At 31.1% G+C, this 22,698-nt stretch overlaps 1 protein-coding gene across 6 annotated transcripts in view; it reads left to right on the top strand.

Annotated features, from left to right (window-relative positions):
• Window positions 1-210: 210 nt before the first annotated feature.
• LOC127734987 (adhesive plaque matrix protein-like) overlaps window positions 211-22,698 on the top strand; it is a 37,339-nt gene continuing 14,851 nt past the window's right edge. For all 6 annotated transcript variants that reach the window (XM_052245046.1, XM_052245045.1, XM_052245044.1 and 3 more), the window contains exons 1-2: window positions 211-305; window positions 9,042-9,089. In XM_052245046.1, the coding sequence (XP_052101006.1) occupies window positions 248-305; window positions 9,042-9,089 (106 nt within the window). In that variant the 5' untranslated portion in view covers window positions 211-247. The remainder of the gene's footprint in view (window positions 306-9,041; window positions 9,090-22,698) is intronic.

Here is a 22,698-nt window from a genome sequence, read left to right as displayed (position 1 = left end):
ACCCACTGAATAACATTTATTTTTAATCAGATTAAGGTTGTTATTTTATTTCCCATTAAACGAATCAAAATTTTGTACTTGGCTGGTTATTACAAGTTTGTTTGCTGTTAAATTATTTCCCCGTTTGAATGTTACAACTTTAAAGGAAAAAAATGGATGAATTATTTTAAGTAACTTAATTTGAAATAAAGCGTTGGTATAAATAGGGAAATCATTGTGATTCTGGTCAAGGTGCTGAAGCTGCACCATGGAGGGAATCAAATTAAATCTGTGCCTCCTGTGCATATTTTCTTGTGACGTCTTTGGTAAGCTAATTGTTTTTATTGTCCATATACCCATTGAACCCATTTTGGTTGATTGATATTAATTAATTTGAAAAAAAATCTAATTTTTAAACGGTGTTGTACAAAAAAAATGTTTTTTTTCAAACAAAAACTTTAAAATGTGTACCTTCCGTGAGTCTCAAACAGAAACAAAACTCGCATGGTTAATTATTAATTACCTAACCTCGCTTATCATGATTGCACGTTTTCGCCGGCTCATAATTAGAAAAACACGCTTAAGAATTACCAGTTACATGTTTTATATAACCCTTCTGTGAGGATAATCTAATATGCGCTTAATAATTTTGAGTCTTATCAAATAAGTGTGTAATACTGTCGTAATCATGTGTCAATTTGAAAAGATTCACTTGGGCTAGGGATTTTATTCGCTTAGAAATGTGGTCTTTATTTATAAGACATTCTACAATCTTATAAGTTCTAAAACAGAATAAAAACAAACTTCAAGGGAAAATGGAGTGGGAAACTATCTTCAATAACTTCCCTTTAAATACTTTTTTTGTTCTAAGTTCCTTTTTTCTATCATCATTATTATCACTTCATTATGTGAATTTGTTCACTAGGTCAGGCTTTTAATTGGTCCTGATCGTTCTAACATCTGAATGTAGCCTTCATTGGAATAGATTTTATAAGAAATTGTACGATAAGAAACGAAATGAATTTACATATTATTTAAAATTATACAAAAGCAGATTAACAACATGCTGTCGTATCCGTCTTCATCGTTTTCATGCATATATTGTAAGATTTTTTATAAAAATCAAAGAACTTTTGTGAGCACGTTCAAATACCCCTACCTCCAACCTTGCCACAGGGCAAACAAAATCTCATCAGATTCCATAGGTCAGGCTTTATTGGTCTTTATCGTTCTAGCATCTGAATGTAGCCTTCATCAGAATTAAAATTTTGTTTGTTTAAACGTAACAGCCAGGCAACGAAAAGTAATATATTATTTTATAAGTAATTTAAAAGTGTCTGAAATATCTAATAATTGTATGTAAGTATTACATTATATAGGATAATTACACTATAATTTAGGAATATTGTCCCGGGTCGAGTACTACTATTCACGAGGTGAACTTTGATATTCTGCAAAGGACAGCATTCTCAAATGTTTGTGCAATTACAACATGATTTCAAAGCATAACCATAAACACTTAGTTCAGTCCAGATTGCTTGCACAGCACTCGTTGAGCAATATTTTTTTTTATTTGAAGGGAATATATAAAATTGTTTTAGAATATTTTAAGCTTAAGATGTATACATTTTAATATTCAATTTCCAGTAGAATTTGACAACTTTTAGATTTTGAGCCTTTAAATGAATAAAGGGGAAATTGATCACTTTTTGCTTTGAATACAAATCTGTTTCGAGTAAAGAGTACTTGGTTAATGTGAATCAGGACGTTTCTTGAATAATCCAAATTTCTTGCGATATTCTAAATGTAACATTAAATGTAACAGCAGGTTTCTTTTCTTACCTAAGATCAACACAGATGACTGAAGTTAACTTTTTATATAAAATGATAGAGAGTATAGTCCTATTCAAAGTAGGAGATCAATCTAAAGATCAAAAATATTGAATCCTAAATCTTGCATTCAAGTATTTAAAAAGTAGTTTCGCATAATTCTAGTTTCAGTGTACAAGTTTTTTAACGTATTATATAGGAGCATACAATTTCCTAAAGTTTTGTTTAGCGTATCATCACAGGATATGACAATAAAACAATTAAAAAAATATTCCTACCATTCCATGTCATTTTTTAGTCCTCATTACAGTTGAGAAAACCTGATTTTAAAATCCTAAATCGTTCTTCGTTTAGTCTTGCGAGATGTGTGCTTTTTGTACCTCAGATCTGGAATAATTTCCCACAGGATTGCGTGAGTTTAAAACCGCAAAATCATTTTAAAATTCTTTGTTTGTTTGCATCATTAAAATGGTTTTGAGTTTAACGCTCAGCCGTCATAGATTTTAAAAGAAATTGTACGATAAGAAACGAAATGAATTTACATATTATTCAAAATCATATAAAAGCAGATTAACAACAATGCTGTCGTATCCGTCTTCATCGTTTTCATGCACATATTATAAGATTATTTTTTTTTAATTAAAGAACTTTTGTGAGCACGCTCAAATACCCCTACCTCCAACCTTGCCACAGGGCAAACAAAATCTAACATATTCCTAAGGTCAAAGACTTATAACTTCTAGAGAAGTCAACTGACAAAAAATTCTTGTGGATATGCACATCTACATATCATGTCCTCATTAACTACAAAGTTTCAAAAAAAATCTGTTGGTGTGGTTTCAGAGGAGTTGCGATGTGACAAACTGTTGCATTAGTATATGTAGCCCTAAGATCAAATGGGCATAACTCCTAGTAAAGAGATTTGTTATTTCCTATCGATATGCACATCCACATATTATGTCCTGATTATCTATCAAGTTTCCTGAAATTTTGTTGTGTGGTTTCAGAAGAGATGCGATGACAAATATGTAGGCCAAAATTCTAAGATCAAAGGGGCATGACTCCCAGAAAAAAATGAATCTTAATTTCCTGTCGATATGCACATCTACATAGTATGTTCTGATTATCTACAAAGTTTCATGAAATTCTGTTGTGTGGTTTGAGTGGAGTTGCGATGACAAGAATAGGACTGATGGGCGGATTGACGGACAAACGGACGGACGGACGGGTCAAAAACATTATACGGCAATAGGAGAAAAAAATGTTACCTTTAAAGGTGTCAGACAACCAATTCAAAACCTTTTACAATCAACCATTTTTTTTCTTCAATTTCACAGCTTTCTAGATATTTTACCTTAAGTTTAACTACTTCTTAGGAACCAGCTGATATATCCTGAATTGTAAATGAGCTGCTTAATATAGGTTAAGGTGATATATGGGATAATCAATGTTATTTTATAGAACATAAACTTTCCAGTGCTTTTTACTTGATAATTGAAAAGCACCTGTTGATTTTGACAGCAAACTGAGTACGTTAGTTACATGTTCCAAGTTATAGATATATGATCCAAATTTTTTTATACAATCTTTCTTATGTAAACCAGTTCCAGTTATTTACAAAACATGTATCATCAAAATAAGACTTAGTATTCATAATTTAGCTAAAGAAAATGGACCCTATTCTTCAATTTCTAGAAGAAATAGACTCTAGATTTTGAAGGGATGAACTTGAGTATGAGTTACATTTGAATTTAAAATATCACACATATCAAGGTCATAGAGTTTATTTTAATAAACCTTACTATTGGAGAAAACCATCTATGTATAAATATATAAAACTAATATGTACGTTTGTCTGCTATGTAATTTTCAAATTAAGATCTGACATGTTGTAATATGTTTCACACCACCTTCAAATGTTCAGTTTATATGTAGCATGCCTATAGTTTTTATGACTTTGGTAAATAAAGATTATTATAAATAAATTGATTTTGGATGTAACACGTCTTCTGATTGGCTGAGTGTTTTTTTGGCTATCAGCTCATAGACATAATTTTGTCATGTGACCGTGACGTCATCAACGTTTTTTTCATAATTTACTCCAAAAAATGGAATTTAGAATTAAATTATAAGAAATGACTAAAATAGTGTTTCTGTCTATCCGAAATAACCTAAAAATGTGATGCAAACTTTTAAATAACCCGCTACGCGAGTTATTCAGTGTGCACCACATTTTTTATGTTATTTCTTCATAGACAGAAAAAAATATTACAGTCATTCCTTAAATAATTTTATATTTCGAGACAATGTATATTAATTCTATATATATATAATGACGTCAAATATAAATTGTATAAAAACATTTCTCCTTTTTTTTCTCACTATTTTCACATTTCCCAACCAATTGTGAAAAAAATATATATTCTCCTCACTAGTGAAATATCTGTTATCGGCGAATGATTGGTCGAAATTTAATTTTGACGTCAGATTTTCTTAATTTCTTCTGAATTTCCTATTATGACGTAATGAAAGGCGACCGTGTCTGATGACGTCACATATAAAGAACACAAATTTCTGCAAATCTTTGAAAAAGAAGGATAAAATCATTAGAGAAACAGATTCCACTATAACTCTTATATTACGATATTTCTCTACTCTCAACATTAAATTTTAATTATCTAAAAAGCTCTGCAAGCCTTGCGCTTTGAATATTTAAATTTAACTGTCTCGAGTGTAGAAATATCGTAACACACTTGTTGCAGTGGTTGAATCTATATTTCTCTAATTCTTAACCTATTTATCCTGTTCCTGACCTGTTCATTATCATTATTCAATCAACGTATGGTCCGTTTAATCTAAGTTCTTCTTTGGTCAAAATTTAATAATGACGTCAACTTTTATGGCTTTTCTCTAAATTTCCTACTGTGATGTCACGAAAAAAGGCAACATGTCTGATGACGTTTCATAGAAAGAACTCATGTTCTTGCAGATCATTTGATTATAAGGATTACGTGTGTCTGCATATCGTCTGAAAGTCCTTAGAGAAACAGATTATACCACCAAATCTCGTGTAATACGTTATTTCTCGACTCTTGACAGTTAAAATTTAAATATTTAAAGAGCTCGTCAAGCCTCGCGTTTTAAATTTGAAAATTTAACTTGTCTCCAATGAAAAAATATCGTATCACACTCGATGCAGTGGTAGAACCTATATTTCTCTAATTCTTATGCAATTTAACTCTTTACGGACCCATTGTTTAAAATAAATATAATCAACATGTGGTTGCCTATGATCTCAGTAGATGATTGGCTTAATTAAAAGGTCCTAACCTTTACCAGCTCTCTATATTAATCGAAATGTCCTAACAGGTTTTAGAGAAATTGAAATCTTTATATTTGTATGATGTAAATATCCGGAATGTGAAAGGCACTCGAAGGGGATTTTCGTTTATCAAAAATAAAAATGTATTTGATAATCATCAATGAAACATATTCTATATAGTTACTTATGGACTATCGTATTTATCCAATCTTTATAATTTAACTATCTCGATTGGATAAATCCGATAATCCACTGGTACCAATGTAAGAATCCATATGACCATCAGGAACGTATCCGTTTTCCGTTCAGGATAGATTTGAAAAGAAAATTGTAAAAATTCCAATTTTTCAACCGGATTTCATAGTGTTCAGGTTTCAGACAAGAGGCCAATGATGCTGGCTATATCATCATTAAAGATTAAACTGTTAAATTTTTAAATGAGATTGTATAGCGTTATTACACCATGTAAAACAGCAAATTTCCTAAATAATAAGATTCAAAGTTACTAGTAGTCTTTAAGTTTGAATTTTAAAAAAAAAGTAATGCTAAAACACTGGTCTTATAATGAAATCGTATAATAAATATGCTTTAAAACCAATTATAAGTTCAAAATATTTTTTAAAAATGTGCATTTGAAATTTTGTGCAATCCTGAAAAATCTACACATGAAAGACAAAAACCTTTTAGAACGATTTGGAATAAAAAAAAATCTTGTTTCCAAAAAATAATTTACTTTTAGTTGAGAGCAAGTATTAACAAAAATCAAAACCCTGACCACATGCACACCTTCAATATATGTACAAACAGCCAGCAAAGTGAAAACTTCCTAGCATTCAAATTGTAGGAGGAGTTATCTGGAATAACTACACACCCATAATGGGACGAACAGACGGACGGACAGGGATAAATAATATGCCCCCCCCCCCCCCCAACTTTCAGTTGCGGGGGCATACAAATATTTGACTGACAATCAAAATCAGATTTAAACCTTAAATTTGATCAAAACTGAAAATGAAAAGGAACATTTATTGCTCAAGTTAATCATTTATATAGAAGTATTAGTTTATTAAATAACTGAATAGTATGTCACTGTCGACTGGAACTATGACATAACTTTTAGTCTTAGTTGTCGAACACTTGGGTTGATTGTTTGAACAAAAATGGCAAATCTAACGGTTGTTTCTTTGAACAATGGTTTTGATTTCTACTGAAAACAATAAACGGAAACTCGTAATGAAAATATTATATTTATTTTCCGAATCGATAACATTCTTTCTCTCGTTATCATCAGTTGTTTTTTGTTTGCGAATCGTAAAATTGAAAAGTAACAACTATAACTTCATCCAATCAAATGCTCCATGCCAAAATAAAAAAATACTGTGAACTAAGTTAAAGAAAAAATGCAGTATTTCTTTTCAAGAAAACATAGAAGGCGACACGCAATCCTATGAGAATCATTAAGAAAAAAATCACGTTTTGTATCTATAATGGTCACATTCCAATATATCATATATATTTGAAACTTAATCTTTAGTCCAGTAAAATAAAAGAATGTTATTGCTAAGTTCATTTTATTTTTGAAAAAGTATAATTTTGTTGATTTTTAATCAAAACTGATCGTGAAAGATCATTCAATGCATTCTTTTGATCGTGAAAGACAAGGCGTGACCAGACTTGCTGATCAGAAAACAAAATTTCTTTTACCAATTCATATCCTTGTAATTAATTGAAGCGTGTAATTACTTACTAAGAACGTAAATCAATGCTTTCCTTTTTTAGGTGATAAATATATATATATATATATATACTTATATTTAGACCTGTTTTCATTTGAGAAGCAATGCTAGATGTAACTAGGCATCCAAGATAATAAGACTTCCAGGAGCGTAAATTGTCGAAAAGTAAATATCTATGTATATACAATGCTAAATTCATCCACGAATTAGTGAAGCGATAGGGAGTCTGATGTTCTTCCCCTGGAAATATATTAATGCGTACGTAAATTGTTTTCGTAAGTGCTAGATAAAAGAAGCTATATCATTTAAATTTACCTACAGGTGAACTGAATATGTTCTTTCCATTAGCAATATAAACTTTTCTGATTGGGTCCCATTTATAGTCATGAACTAGAGATTATAGACACCACATATACAGCTTCCTCTGCCTCATTTTTAGACATATACTCCGAATTTGACTACAACGGTCATCTCAATCCCAGAGTCTATGACAAACGAGATGATTTCAATTTTGAAAATATAAAGTTTCCCATGCAACCTTACGAGTGATTTACCAACTTCATCTGCGTAAGGAGTATACATTTCTTAAGTCATACTGCAGCTGCTACTCAGAGTTTGTAAAACGTTTTCAGTGCTTGAGCAAAAAAATAATGAGCCAGGGTTTTGTGAAAGAACGTCTAGTCCTTTTTTCAAAAAGTTCTTTGGAAAGTACCAAGACCTAATAGATAAATATTCAGAGTCTACTTAACACATAATGCAGTATGGTCTTGACTTGTAGGTTCTAGGTGCTGACTTTGTATAACATTTTATCTACATTACAGTTTTACATTTATTTGCCTTTGTACTATTATAATCCATTTGATCGTATGCCTCTTAACGTGGTTCGGTATATGTGCATCCAACTTTCAGGTTTTGGGCTTTTGGCGTTCCTTGTGCGGTTAGGTCCAGAGATACAATTCGGACACATGAGGTTTTTATAGTGTTGTTTTCATTTTGTATTTATATTTTACTTATTTTGTATTTTATCGGGAAAGTGAATATGTCATTATGTAAGGAGCCCTTAAGTGCCATGTAAATACAAATATTTTCGGTTGCCGAAGATATAATCAAGTGCGCACTAGTTTGAAAAATCGTGCGCACCACAATTAAAAACTGATGCGAACAACTTTCAAAAACTGTTGCGCACGACTTGTAAACTGGTGCTCACGACTTTCAAACGGTCCTAAAACGGTAATAATGTTCTCCTGTATGTTATTGGAAAATAGTGCTTGTTTTTTATCAAATTTATAAAAAAAATAGTTTGTCGCACGAAGATGAATGGTCGGTATCTTGAGAAAACCGTTCTAATGATTTTGAGAATTTTGAAATTCTAAAGATGTCACGATTTTTACGCAGACTAAAACAGCACAACAATAGGCGAAACAAGGATTATGAATATGTTGGATTGATAGATTGTTGTTGGCTTAACGTCCAGTGGCAAATAGTTCGTGCATGTTTAGGACGAGAACAAATTAGCTATAAATGCAATAGGTATGTTGTGTGATAGAGGCCGTCGGGGAAATTTAGACTGCCATTGCAAAATGAGTATATTGGATAGGGACAGAAATTTGTCTGGCAATAGGACACCTCCGGACCCCTGAACGAGTTGTTTCAAAGGTTCTTAACATGCATAGAGAGTGACACTCTCTCTCCACGAGGCATCGGATTAATGTTCCCATTCTGACCGGACGTGGCCGAGTACTTGTACATCCCGCATAGCCGAACTAACGCCCCACTTTGGCAAGGAGTTTACTACCGATCGGAAAAAAAGACATAAGTTACCATATTTTTATTCGGCAATCACCCTTTAGGTGATTTTGGAAATAAACATTCTGGACAGGTACTAACTGTAAAAAAAATAAAATTGTCCAAAACAGCATCAAAATGAATATTTTGTCCTACAAAATGCAAGAGGTAACATCAGGTAACTACTCTTTAGTATTACACCCGAGTTTTAGGAACTATGCGAAGCAAACGAATCAAATAGAGTGACAAAAATAGTAATTAAAGCCCCATAAAACATCTAAAATAAAAACATTAAAAAAACAAACGTAGAATAAACCCCGAAGTTATGATACGTCTATGAATCTTATAAATTTGATAGCATGTAAAACTTTTAAACATTTATTTTTCAGCTCTTTCAAATGGTTTCATACACAACGCATATGGCTCAGCTTATGCAGGTATGTTATACTTTTATTAATTTTTCTAAATCCTCGTACAAAGTTTGAAGGCGTGTTTAAGTTTGTTTACATCGTAACCATTTTATCCATGCGAAATGAGCTAAAAGAAACTTCTTCGTTTAGTCAGCAAAATGTTTTACGTCTACGTGCCCTTAAAGCTTGTGGCAAGTTTATTTTTGATATACGTATGGTGTTGATGCAATAACGAAGATCAAAATAATGTATAGAGTTTGACAGAAAATTTGCCATTTATTCCATTTATCTGAGAATCTTGTAAGGCAGCTACCGTTTGAGTATTATGGGGGCTAGGATGAAATTTGAAAAAAAGGCCGGACAGGAGTTTTGAGTTAAAAAAAGGCAGGATGAGCAACTTTGCAAAAAAAAAAAGGCAGGGTGACAATTTATTAAAAACAGTCAGGATAAACTAATAAAAAAAATGCAGGACCGAATAGAGTGAAAAATAAAAAGGCAGGACAGAGATTACAACTAAAAAAAATGCAGGACAAAATACCCCCCCCCCCCCCCCCCCCCCTTGCATAAAAATCAAATGGTAGCTCCCTAAATGATAAATCTTTGATACTTAATAACTTTCTGTGGTTCGAAGAACATAATGTTGTATTCTTGAACATGCTTCATACTGGCCATATTTCATGCTGACCATACATTTTTAATCTATAAATTTAAACTTAAAAAATCTTTTTTGTTGGAAAAATAAATTCAAGGCTTATGCTGTTGTCATAGATATAAGCATAAATTATCATTTTCTTTTATAATCAACAAACTTGTGCCGCAATCATAAATGCATTTTATGTCAAATAATCAGTCAAAAAATTTAAATCATGGTCGTTTTATTTTACAAACGAAGCTTCTTGGTGAGTAATTTTGAAAAAAATTCTGGCGTCAACTGAAACATTATAGGTGTAGTTTAAAAGGGCATTAGCTCTCGCATTCATAGTCATCGATTTGATCCAAATTCTATTTCGTTATTGCGAAAGAAATGATACTTTTCCACAGCTTCACTTGAAGGTTACCTGTCGATTTAAACTTTTGTAAGTTCTTTTGTCCCATCTAATAAATACAATAGCTATTGTTCTCTGTGGAGTTTATTCAATGGGACCTTTAAAATTCTTCTAAGAGAAATCCATCATCATTGATTAATTTACATCATCATTGATTAATTTACATCATCATTGATTAATTTACATCATCATTGATTAATTTACATCATCATTGATTAATTTACCTGAACAAAAGATTTAACTTTCAATGATGAAAATACATGTACCAATACTAAATAAGGACACACAAAACTGCATGTGGTGTTGTATTTTTTCAATATCATCAATACATTTTCAATTTGTTCAATATAAACACTGATACAAAAATTAAAAGTTGATTTCTGACAAAATTTTCAATACTTTAAATTCAGAAATTATTGCGAAAAATGCGACAGGGTTATAATCGCAATAATTTAAACTCGCATTTTGAAATTTTTTATTTAAATTAAACAGGATTTTTCTCAATATCGCAAAAATTAAATCGCATTTTAGTCTAAAATGACAAAGTCGCAATAATAAATGCACACAATAATTTCTGAATTTACAGTATTGAAATATAGTTTTTTTTTGTGTGTTTGACAAATAAAAACTGGAAAATGATGATGTTTAAATTAAGGCCTTCTTAAATGTATTCTATAACTGAACAATCACAAAAAACAGATTGAAAATATATTATTGATATTGAATAAATTCAACATCACATGCAGTTTTGTAGTTTATACATGTATTTCAATCAACAAAGAAGATATTTTTTTTGGTCAGGTAATTTAATTAATGAATGATAGATTTCTAGAATTTTAAAGGTCCCTGTGAATAAACTACACAGAGAACAATAGCTATTGTATTTATTAAATGGGACAAGTGAACTGACAAAAGTTTAAATACCTTGACTAAGTGGAGATGACTCTGTGGAAAACTTTCATTTGGTTCGCAATAAAACGGTCATACTATTGATTGTTGGTTGCTTAACGTCCAGTGGAACGGTCATAATAAAATGTATATCCAAATTACAAAATGTCCAAAGAACAAATAACAATGCATGGACTCGTTATAACGTGCCTTCGATTCGTGCGTATTTCAGACTACACGACATCTAGTTATCCACCTAGATTACCTCCAAAGACTGCCGATGGTATAGATATAACACAATATAAACCTAAATATAAATGTTCTGGACCATATGAGTATTTGGAACATACGCGTATGGTCCGGTTAATTAACACGATGAACATTTAAAAGGTGTCCCATAAATCAAGAGTTTCTGAAAATGAAACGTTTACTTATTCAATCACTCTGTAATCATGGTTACATGATTAATGAGATAAAGTGAATTTTACCTACAAATAAGATTTAAAGTGAAATCAGTTTTACATGGTCATTATTGATTTGTCCTTACATTTGTACGAAACGCAGCGTGACGACTTGTGAAAATAACTTCAAGAAATATCTAAATGAACTGTTAAGAAGTCAATTGCTTAACTCACAGGAGTTTTAGTCATTGAACCCTCTTTCTTTTCTTTTTTTAAATTTCTTTTGGTGTTTTTATTAAATTATTATTATTCAAATATTTCAAATTGTTTTTACTTATTTAATATATTCTTGCTCCTATATTTATACGATCTTACAGAAACACAGAAATCGTATGAAAAGGAGAAATAACACAGTAATTAAATGAAATAAGTTGAGATAAGAAGAAATTTTGTTTCTGAAATAATGATTTAAGGTAGCTAGGGTGGGTTCCTCTATCTTGGATTTTGAAATAGCAGATAACAATCGGTCTGTATCTTTAATGAAATGTGCAAATTTCGAGAGTAGTATGTAATTCATGTGTAAGACTTTTCGTGTAACTATCGAAAATTATGTGTTTTATCATATTTACGGCTGTATTTTACAAAAAACGGAATATTTGTGTTTGATTCATTTATTTTCCAACTTTGCCACATACGGGGAGATAACTCAGATAGATGGGGAGATAACTCAGATAAAATAACCTTTATAATAGAATGTGTTGTGAATTTACCTATTTTATTATATAGCAAAAAAACGAGTCCGGTGACCCCATTTTTTCTTTTTCTTATCTGAAAGCATATTATAAGGACTATCTTCTCATATTTTATCTTACAATTCTATGGTGTAGTTTTCTTTTATCACGCAAAGTTGTGTTTTCCATGAATAATCTATATAAAATATGACAATTTTGCACAACCTGTTGCGTTAATAAGAGCCCGGTGATCCATACTTTTTATTATATTTTTGAAAAAGCATGATATAAACTACATTTTGATAAATTATCAAAAAAATCTATGGATATTAATGAAGACCCCCTATCCACCTTAAACAAAACAAAAAGAGTGAAAAAAGTCCATGTCCAAAACGCCTGTGGTTTCACTTGCGGACGAAAAGATCGACAAAAAGGTCGACAAGATAAAAAATCTCGAAATTGTTTCTAGCGAAGGCAAGATAACAGATACACCAAGACAATATGTAAGATTAAGGAATCAGTAACTCATGACGATTTTGGTTCGGAGAATGAGCTGTGTTCTCCTGCAAAGGAAGTTAGCATTTATTTGAAAACTACCTATATGGTCTAAATACTCATATGGTCCGCCCTGTTGATAACCAAACGAGTATAATACTCATATGGTACGACCATACTCATATGGTCCGACCATACGCGTATAGTCGGACCATATGGGTATACGCACATGGTCATGACCATACGCGTATGGTCCAAATACTCATATGGTCTGAAACATAAATAAAGTCAAACAAGCACGTGCAATCGTATACTGCCGATTTTTCTAGGACAGTTTGATTTCATGTTATAGATTAAAAATAGATTTAAATCATCTTTTTACCTGTATAAGAATAATTTTGTGGGCCGGATCAGTCAACGAAATGCTCCCTTGTTTCGCTTTTCAATGTTTACATTCTTTTCTTTTGGATGAATGAACACACCGACCACATGCTTAACACATGCGCAACCCATCTCCACTAAAGTTCAAATTTAAGGCTACATGAATATAGATTCAAATGATGTTTAGTTATTGACTTGCTAGCCAATAATACATCAGCGATGTTTTTTTATCTGATTTTGACGAAATTGTACCAAACTGACTACTAAAAGAAAGCGAGATATTATTTCTATATTCTGCTTTAATAAATGATTGAAACAGAACAAAATCATGTTTTGTTTTTTAATCTAATTCGGAGCTAATGCCATTTGAAGGATTAAGGATAAATAATAATCTTTATTGTCATATAAGCAAATTAAAACATGTTTGTGACAAACTGAAAAAAAACCAAAATACACTCATATATAATATATATATATATATATCAATTGTTATAAAGTATATAAGATAGTGACAAAACAAAATACAAATTACAACATATATACAACAAATCTTTTAACCATCAGTTAATCAACAGTCCCTTGTCCTCAGTTCCATTGACTGTTTTAAAAAGGAACATAGATTTTGTGCCTGTTTATTTTTGGATTGAGTATATATTGTATTTTTTTTTGTTAGTGCAACTCATAAAGTCAGTATTTTGTGAATCAATTTCAGAGAAGTAAATCGGGAATATAAAGCAAATATAATCTTCCTAGCTTTCTGGGCTAGATCATTAATTCTAGAGTTAAAATTACCATTTCTACTAAGAACTGACCCAAGAAATTTATATTCTTTAACATTGTCAATCATTTGAATTTTATATTCAATAAATGGTTTTTCTATTTTGCAGTTTTTTTCTGAAATAACATAGATTGTTGTCTTCATTATGTTTACTGTTAAATGCCATTTATCACAGATATTTAATTGGGATAATTTATTCATACTATTTTGGAGCCCATCTTTAGTAAAGTAAAATTATGTCATCTGCAAAGAGAAGACTATTCATATCTGAATCAACTAGTTTAGGTGGTCTACATTGTTCATCTAAAAATATATCATTTATATCATTAATAAAAGTATTAAAAAATGTAGGACTGATTGTGTCGCCTTGACGTACTTCTCTGTGTATTTAAAAAAATGGAGATGAGACATTATCAAATATAAGTGAAGGTTCTTTTTTATTATTTTTCTGCAAATATTTATAAATCAAAGTTTTCAATATACACAAACTGTCAGATGTCTTATGGTTTTCCCTGAAACCAAACTGAGATGCAGAAAATTTATTTATCATAAACATTTTAAGTCTATTGTTCAGGATACTACTAAATATTTTAGACAGACAGTTGATTAAAGAAACATCTCTATAGTTGCCAGGATGACATTTATCTCCAGATTTGAATATTAATATAATAAAAGATGAATTCCAGTGTTTTGGATAATAACCAGTTTTTAAAATTAAATCAAAAAAGTTTAAAATAAGATTTTAATGTAACTGGGCTACTGTATTTAATTACTTCATATACTATATTATCAGGGCCGGAGGCTTTCTTTAGTTTTGATTGATTGTTGGTGTTTTAACGCCACTTTTAAGCGCCACATTTGGGCTATTTCGTGGCGGCCAGTTTTTATTGGTTGAGGAAGCCGGAGTGCCCGGAGAAAACCACCGACCTTCGATAGGAAAACTGACAATCCTAGTCAATTAAGATTGGAGTCAAGTGCACCCGCACGAGCGGGGTTCGAACTCACAACCTCAGTGTTGACTGGCTAGTGATTACAGTAGTAGAACTACTTAGACCACTTGGCCACCGAGGTCCCTCTTTAGTTTTGATAACACTTCTTTAATTTCAGAGCATGTGATTGTTTGTCAGTTTCTAAAGTTACAGACATGTCTTTCTCTATAATCTTTAATTCTTTCTGTATCTTATTTTTAAAGTTTATATCCCGGTCAATGCACATGCCCTGGTTCTGAAAATGGATCATGGTATCATGGAAATTTAACAAAGGTTCTTCACACTCCTCATCTTTATATTTTTTTGGATTGAAGGAGTTTAGAATTTTCCATAATTCTTGAGGATTATTTTCTGAAATATTGGAAATATTGGATAATTTTTCAAAGAGATTTTTTTTTGTACTCATACTTTTTCTTTTTTATCAATTTTCTAAAGGACTTAAGTAACTGAAAATATTTTTGTTTGAGGTTAAGATTAAATGGGTTTGGTCTTAAATCTTGTCCTACCCTATTAATAATACTTTTATGCTCTTTCACTGAATTATCTGACCAATTTATCCTCTTATATGTTTTATTTTTTAAATTTTTCACTGATTTCTTTAATTTACAAGTTTTTCTGTAATTTTTGATAAAATATCTGTTAAATCATGACAAGCTTCATCTATTCCTTCTTGGCAGAGAGCAAATAGTTTAAATTCAAAATCAATAATATGGTCCCTAATGCATTAGTTTCTAGACTGTAAAAGTAAATCATAAGATTTCTTGTTCCACTTGTATGATACAATATCAGTAAAATCTTCTGGTAATTTGTGTTATAAATTTACATTATCTATGTTACATTTAAGGAAAAACTCAATTTGTACATGATCGGAAATATAAGTAAAATCTCCACTTCTGAAATATTCAACTGATGACAAGGGACTCTCACTCACAACTGCATAATGAACTGTGCTATAACCATTAGGAGTAATACATGTAAAGTATCCTAATGAATCACCAATGAATCTTCTATTTAATATTCTAAGTCTTGCAGACATACATATATCCAGTAAATTTATACCCTGAATATTTAGAACTGGGTCCTCATTAATTCTAGGAATAACTTGATCGATAAGATAATCTTCTGGGAGTAAATTAATCATATTTAAATCATTTAAATCTAGAGAATCATTATTAATAAAGTCTGCAGATTTTACAATCCTTGAATTAAAATCTCCAATAAGTGCAATTTTTCCAAGATAAGAAAATTTACTAATTTCAGACTGTAGATATTCATAGTCATTGTCATAGTGTGTGGAATTTATTGGTGGTATATATATAGCACAGATAAAAATATCAAACTGTAGTCCAAAAAAGTTTTATCAAGTTTGAGCCAAGCTCTATTATTTGATGATGACCCATTTTTTTCATAAGACACCCCTTTAGCCATGTTTATTGATGTATATCAATATTCCACCACAGTGACGTTTAGCTTTTTCATTCTTTTTTCTAATTTTTGAAAAGGAAATGTAACCTGGAATTTGTGTTTTTTTACTATCACCTTTCCATGTTGCCAGTAATATATTTTTATCACTTTTAATTTTTTTTGGTAAAAAAAATCATCATTTATTTTGTCTGCAAGACCACGAACAGATGATATGCTAATTTTATTACAAACTGTTTTATTCATCTATTTATATATATATGTAAACATAGTGATATTAAACCCATAAGCATATCCAATTTGTCTTTTAGTTATAGCGAAAAATGTATATATATATATACATGTAGCAGGAATGTATAACCATATAGGCTTAAAGGGGCATTAGCTGTCAAATTCATGTTCACCGATTTTACTTATATTCTCATATTTAATTTTTAACACACTTAAACGCATATCCAAATTACAATAAGTCTGAAATAAACAATTAACAATGCATAGACTCGATAATATATATCAGCATTTCGTGTGTATTTCAGTCTAGCCGCCATCTAATTAACCATCGAGATGACCTCGGAAGACTGCCGACGGTCACATAACCCGATATAAACAAAAATATTAAAAGATATCGACCTCGTGCAATTGGACTTTTCTAGGTCTGTTTGATTTCATGTTATAGGTTAAAAAAATAAGTTAATCATTGTTTTTACCTGTATAAGAATAATTTTTGGTGGATCGAATCAGTCAACGAAATGGTTCACCTTTGTTTCACTTTCAATGTCGACATTCTTTTCCTTTTAATGGCTGAACACGACTAATGCATGCGTAACCAATCTGTAACTAATGGGTTAAATTGAAGGTCACACGAATTACGGATTAAATGAGGTCGAATTATTCACTTGCAAGTGAATAATTCATCAGCGATGTTTCTTAGCTTATTTTGACAAATTTGAACTAAACTGGCTGCTAAAAGCGAATTATTATTTCACTATTTCACTTTCATAAATGGCTGAACAAAAAAAATCATATTTTTTTTTTTTTTTTATATCTCGTAGCTAATGCCCCTTTAACATATCTATTATGTCTATTCAAATAAGCAATTAATTCTAAAAAATGTTGAGAAAAAACATATTCAGTGAAGAAATATACATCTTGATTTATTTACTTGGCAAAACTCACTATTATGATTTAACAAACAACAACAACAAAAACAAACAAAAAACAACATTCTTTTACTTAATAAACTTTAAAATTTCTTTCCTGTCAAAAGGGGAACAACTCTGTCATATTATTATATTTTTCTATATTTTCTTTACTGATAGATCAACATGTAATTGCATAAAAGGTAATTAATCAAATATAAAGAACGTTTTAATAATTCTGTACAGTTGATTTAGTAATAAGCTTCAGTATTATTCAACATATTGTATGTCTACAAATTTGGTTTAACTTTATTTTTTACTGATGGAAGGGAAGCAACTCTTCTCATAAACTGTGCAATACAGCTATATATGAGTAATAAATTTGTGATTTTCAATATAATGTTTGTAAAAAAATATATAAAAACTGTAATCATGAAATAGAATAAACCACATGTTTTTCACAGTTATTTATCTTCTTTTCTCTTTTTTTGTCCACCAACAAACTTAACAAACTTAATTTGTATTTTTATTTTACAATGTTGTGCAGGTGCAAAGCACTGGGGGAGGGGGGAATTTTTGCTTCATGTTTTCAATTTGGCTAACATACATTAAAAAATATCAATTGTATGTGAGATTTCAATAAACAAGAAAAATGGCAACTTCACCAACACAATTAAAATAAATACAGACTTCTTTATCCTGCAGACAAAACAAATAACTAAAACGAAGGTGCATTGTTTACACCATAAGAATTTTACTGACTGATTTTAGTACTTCAGTGTTCTAAGTAACATTTCGAGTAATTCAATATTGTTAACCACACTACCTTCTGGAGAGGCATATAGGCTGTTTTCATGGTTGGACTTAAAGTTTGGTGGGTATCGACTTTAGTTGTTTATATAGTTGTTACCACTTCTATTGTTTATAAATTATCTTGTAGAATGTTGGTATTGTTCCTGAGATTTTCTCTGTTCGTTCCAATTTTGTCCGAACTGTTGATGAGTTTGTACTGGCTTCCTGATATAAGTTCAGTTTATGTTAAGATCTTTCTCCAACACGATTGATTCTTTGTTGATAATTGAACTAATAATTATCTTTCATTTGAGTAGACTGAATCCCTAAAAGGGGATTTGTAACCCTTTTATAGCATTTTATACACTTCTCATTCCAGAATCTGTTAAGTGAATACCATCAGTAAAATCTTAATATTGTAATTGTTTACTTTTGACTAATTTTAGGTTTTCTGTCTCTCTTAAATCTGATAATAATCTGTTGTATTTTTGTCGCGTTTCTTCATAATAAATTGAGTCTTCTCGATTTCGATAAAAGCATTGTAATAATTCACTGATAATAATGTTGCGGTCAAGGTACAGCTTTTTTGGGTCAATAATTAAGAGCCTAGCATCTTCAATCACGTCCTCGGCTGTTTTTTTCTTGTAGGTCATTTGATCCTATCTGAAATAATATATTAGCTACTTCAAAAGATTTATCCTTTAAAAGTTGGCGAGCACCGAAAATTGTCTTGTCCCTTAATGTAGTTAACTTAACGTTCTTTTGCCTATAAATGAGTTTTGCTTTAAAGTCTTTAATAATTGAGTATCTTATAATCCATATATGTACTTTATTTTTATCATACACCTGAGAAGCAAATCTTCTTGGACTATTTAAGGAGGTTGATAAACTCTCGTGTTCACTATCTTATTGCTTACTTTCACTTTTTGATCTATCTAAGTTGGTATGTTCTCTTATACCTTCATCATTAATTCTGTTTTGAACTAATTTAACACAGGTTGCAATCTCCTGTTTGGTTTCATTCAACTGTTGTTTTATTTGAGAAGCTTCTTTTTCAACCACCTTTGCAACTTTGTCTGTACTTAAATCTACTAAAGTATGCTTCAGTTCTGACATTTCTACACCTATACCCTTAAGATGTTGTCATTCTTGATTTGTCCTGCTTAGACTAGTTTCAACTTCAACTAAATTGTTTTCTAGTTCTTTCAAATTATTATTCTCTTTTACTGAAGATGATGTTTGTGGTTTATTTATATGTTGCTTTCTTTCAGCTTCCATTCTTACAACAACAGTACTTAGTTTTTCCATCTCTGGCTTAATAGACTCAATATCTGTTACCTTTTGCAGGTCATTTATACAAATGTTATGAATTCTTTGTAGCTGTGTATCTGATTCAGTATGTTTACTTTCAAGGGTTTTTAAGAAGAATTTAAAATACAAATATTCTCGCTCTATCTAATTAGTCTATCTTTCATTTGACTCCTTTCTTCAGTAGTTTCATCTTTGTCATTACTTTGAATGTTATTGAAGTTATCTACATGTAAGGTTGGAGGTTTGTTACTTGTGGCACTATGCATTTCAGAGTTATTGTCAGTTTTTAAAATTTCATCTTCAGAAACATTAATCCCTGATTTTTCTGTTCTCTCTACCTCTGTTTTCGAGTCATTAAGAGAGTTATTTTGACTATCTGTTCCTGTCATATCAATCAATTCAGAAGGAAAGCTAAGTTCATGAATTAGTTTGTCAATCTGACTAGAGTTACCTCCCTTATGTCGTAATTGGATGATGTCTTTTAATGTTTGATCTATATTGTCAAAATCACGATTCAACCAAAATTCTGTACTTTTCCCTTTTATTAGAGCTGTATAGATTGTGTAGAAAATAGAAATGACACATATGTTTTCTTGTTTATTGTTATATCAACTGAAGAATTAAATAGTTTATCAATCGGAATTTTCCACTCGAAAGTCTTCCGCTCACCATTTAGGGTGACAAACCTTGATTTAAGATCATAATATTTCCTTGTGATTTTTGTCGCTTCGTTTTGACCCAATTTCAAAAAGTATCTCATTAGAAGAACCCTTCTCCATGCTAAAACAGAATCTGTTTTCGAGCTTTATTGTCGCTTGGTTTGCTTGAGTGCTTGGTGTAATGGATATTCTTGTTTGGATTAGATTTTGGTGAGTTTGATGCCATTTTGGTTGTTTCAAAGGTAAGAGTTTGTATAGATTACGTTTATGGGCTTAAAACACTTATTTCATCATTTTTTGGCTTCTTGAAACACCGCATTGTCGCAGCCTGTAACCGGAAGTCATCAAACAACAAACACATTTTTATTTGGGTGTCATTTTGTCGCAAAAGTACACATCTACGATTATTACTAATTTGACAGCACTCAAGGTATTGTACAAGATCAAAATACATCTTGTAATACTCTATACTCACAGTAAAATAAAGTGTATATAAATACATAATAATAAAGTTGGTGTAATTGACATTGTAAAAGACACCCACGAAATACCATAGGGAAATAAATTTTGCCTGAAGTAATATGTCTACCATATCTTTCGCAGGAAACGTTTCTCAGAAGAGTTTGCTGAAATATAATCTCATATTCGCTCGATAATCACAAATACTAACATATATTCTGAATTCTATGAATTGCTTGTCGTTGGTGTTTGCTACTTCGTTTAGCAAAAAATTTATCACTTAAAATGGTGACTTGGGCTCCGCTGTCAACAATTCACATGCTGATCCTAGTTCACAGCATTAAAAATCAACATTTCTGTGCTACCTAATTGATTGACAGAGGTAACGACATCCTCTTTGTCATTGTGAGAATTACAATTATTGTCCTGAAAGGTAGTTTGCTTCTTCGGAGTTCTCTTTTACATAGATAGGTGAGTGGAATATGAACAGTCCTTAAACATGTGACTGATTGGTTCCCATATTATATCCTCCCAATCTAGAGATTTAAAGAAACTACAAATTTAATGAGCCTGCTGGATTCCAATTATTGTCATGTCATCTTATTATGTCTGTTTGGGTTTCTCACCCAATTTTGTCAATAAGCCTGAACTATTATACAAGTACGTATAAAACCAGGTTCAACCCACCGTTTTTTCGAAAAATGTCTGGTTAGGAATATGACAGTTTTTCACTCGTTCCATTGGTGAAATTACGTTTGATTATTCCAGTTTTTATGGACTTCCCCTTTTTGAACTTATTAATTATCTAAAAATAATTTGTTCAAGTTAATTTATGCAATGCATTTTTATGTCTGTTTTTGGCAGTTTCTTTTTTTTTATTTCAACGTTTTATTCTGTTGTGTCTCTTTTATTGGGTCATTCTGCTTATCACATTTATATAGGTAAAGAAGGGGGCTTCGGTTGCCTAGTGCTCTAAGTAGTTCATTGACTGTATCACTAGCTTGTCATTACAGAGGCTGCGAGTTCGAATCCCGGACGTGGCACCAATCTAAGTAGACTAGGATTGTCGGTTTTCATTTGGAAAGTCGGTGGTTCTCTCCGAGCACTCAGGATTCCTCCGCCAATAAAATCTTACCACCGGGGTTTAACCAATAGTGCTGGAAATGTCGTAAAATACAGACAACGAATTATTCAATATAGATAAATTTCAATTTTCCACGTGCTATAGTTAAAAACTGAAAACAACACGTTACAAATTTCATGCGTCCGAATCGCTTTTCTGGATTTACCTTCATCAGGAACGTTCAAAGCCGAGTATTTGAAAGCCAAGGATGATAAAGAATAGAAACAGTTGAAGAGATATACGACCAAAAAGGACATAAAAAAATTGCCAAATCTATTTTAGGTCAACTTTGCCTGAGGGAGTTAAGCTTAAACAACTTCGCTATACCAACTGTTTCTGTAATGATATTTATCGAAGTCCTGTCTTATCTCGCTAAAATATCTATACGACTTCATCAGTTTTGAGCCGAATCCGTGAAATTTGTTTGACTGCAATGATTCCTTGTTGTTTTGGTTCACACGTTTTATTATTCAATAGAAGTATGTACTCCTATGCATTAATCAGATTATATGAATATAGGCTGGTTTAAAACGGGAGTTTTGTCGGACCGATAAAATTTCAACTTTTTGGTAATAGAAAACAAAATCTCGAGAAAACAACGCTAAGGTTAGCCCGAAAATTCATTCCGTTTGTATTCTATGTACAAAATGTACTGTATTCTTTTTGTAAATTTTCAACTTATATTTGTGAAAACCGTAGCTACTGTGTTCTTATAAGGATGCAAAACTTTCACAAAAATATGAACAATTTATGATATTTGACCAAAACGAATTACGTATAGTACTGAATAATAATTTGACTTTATGGATAGGTGAATTATTCAGACTCTAGATCTATGATATTCAAATTTCAGGAAAATTTCACAACTTTTACGGGGTGTTCGAGGCAGAAAAGTATTGCATTAGAATTGAGATAATTGTAGTTCTATTTTTTGATTGGTTATTGACTTAAATCTGTGTATGATTTCCATGCATAAAAACATTTAGTCTTACTTTGACAGTAACATTTATTTACAACTTAAA

Source organism: Mytilus californianus, unplaced genomic scaffold (genome assembly GCF_021869535.1).
Source record: "Mytilus californianus isolate M0D057914Y unplaced genomic scaffold, xbMytCali1.0.p SCAF_3, whole genome shotgun sequence".
Taxonomy (NCBI): Eukaryota; Metazoa; Mollusca; class Bivalvia; order Mytilida; family Mytilidae; genus Mytilus; species Mytilus californianus.
Note: the sequence above shows the minus strand (reverse complement) of the source record. Positions and strands in the feature narration are given on the sequence as shown.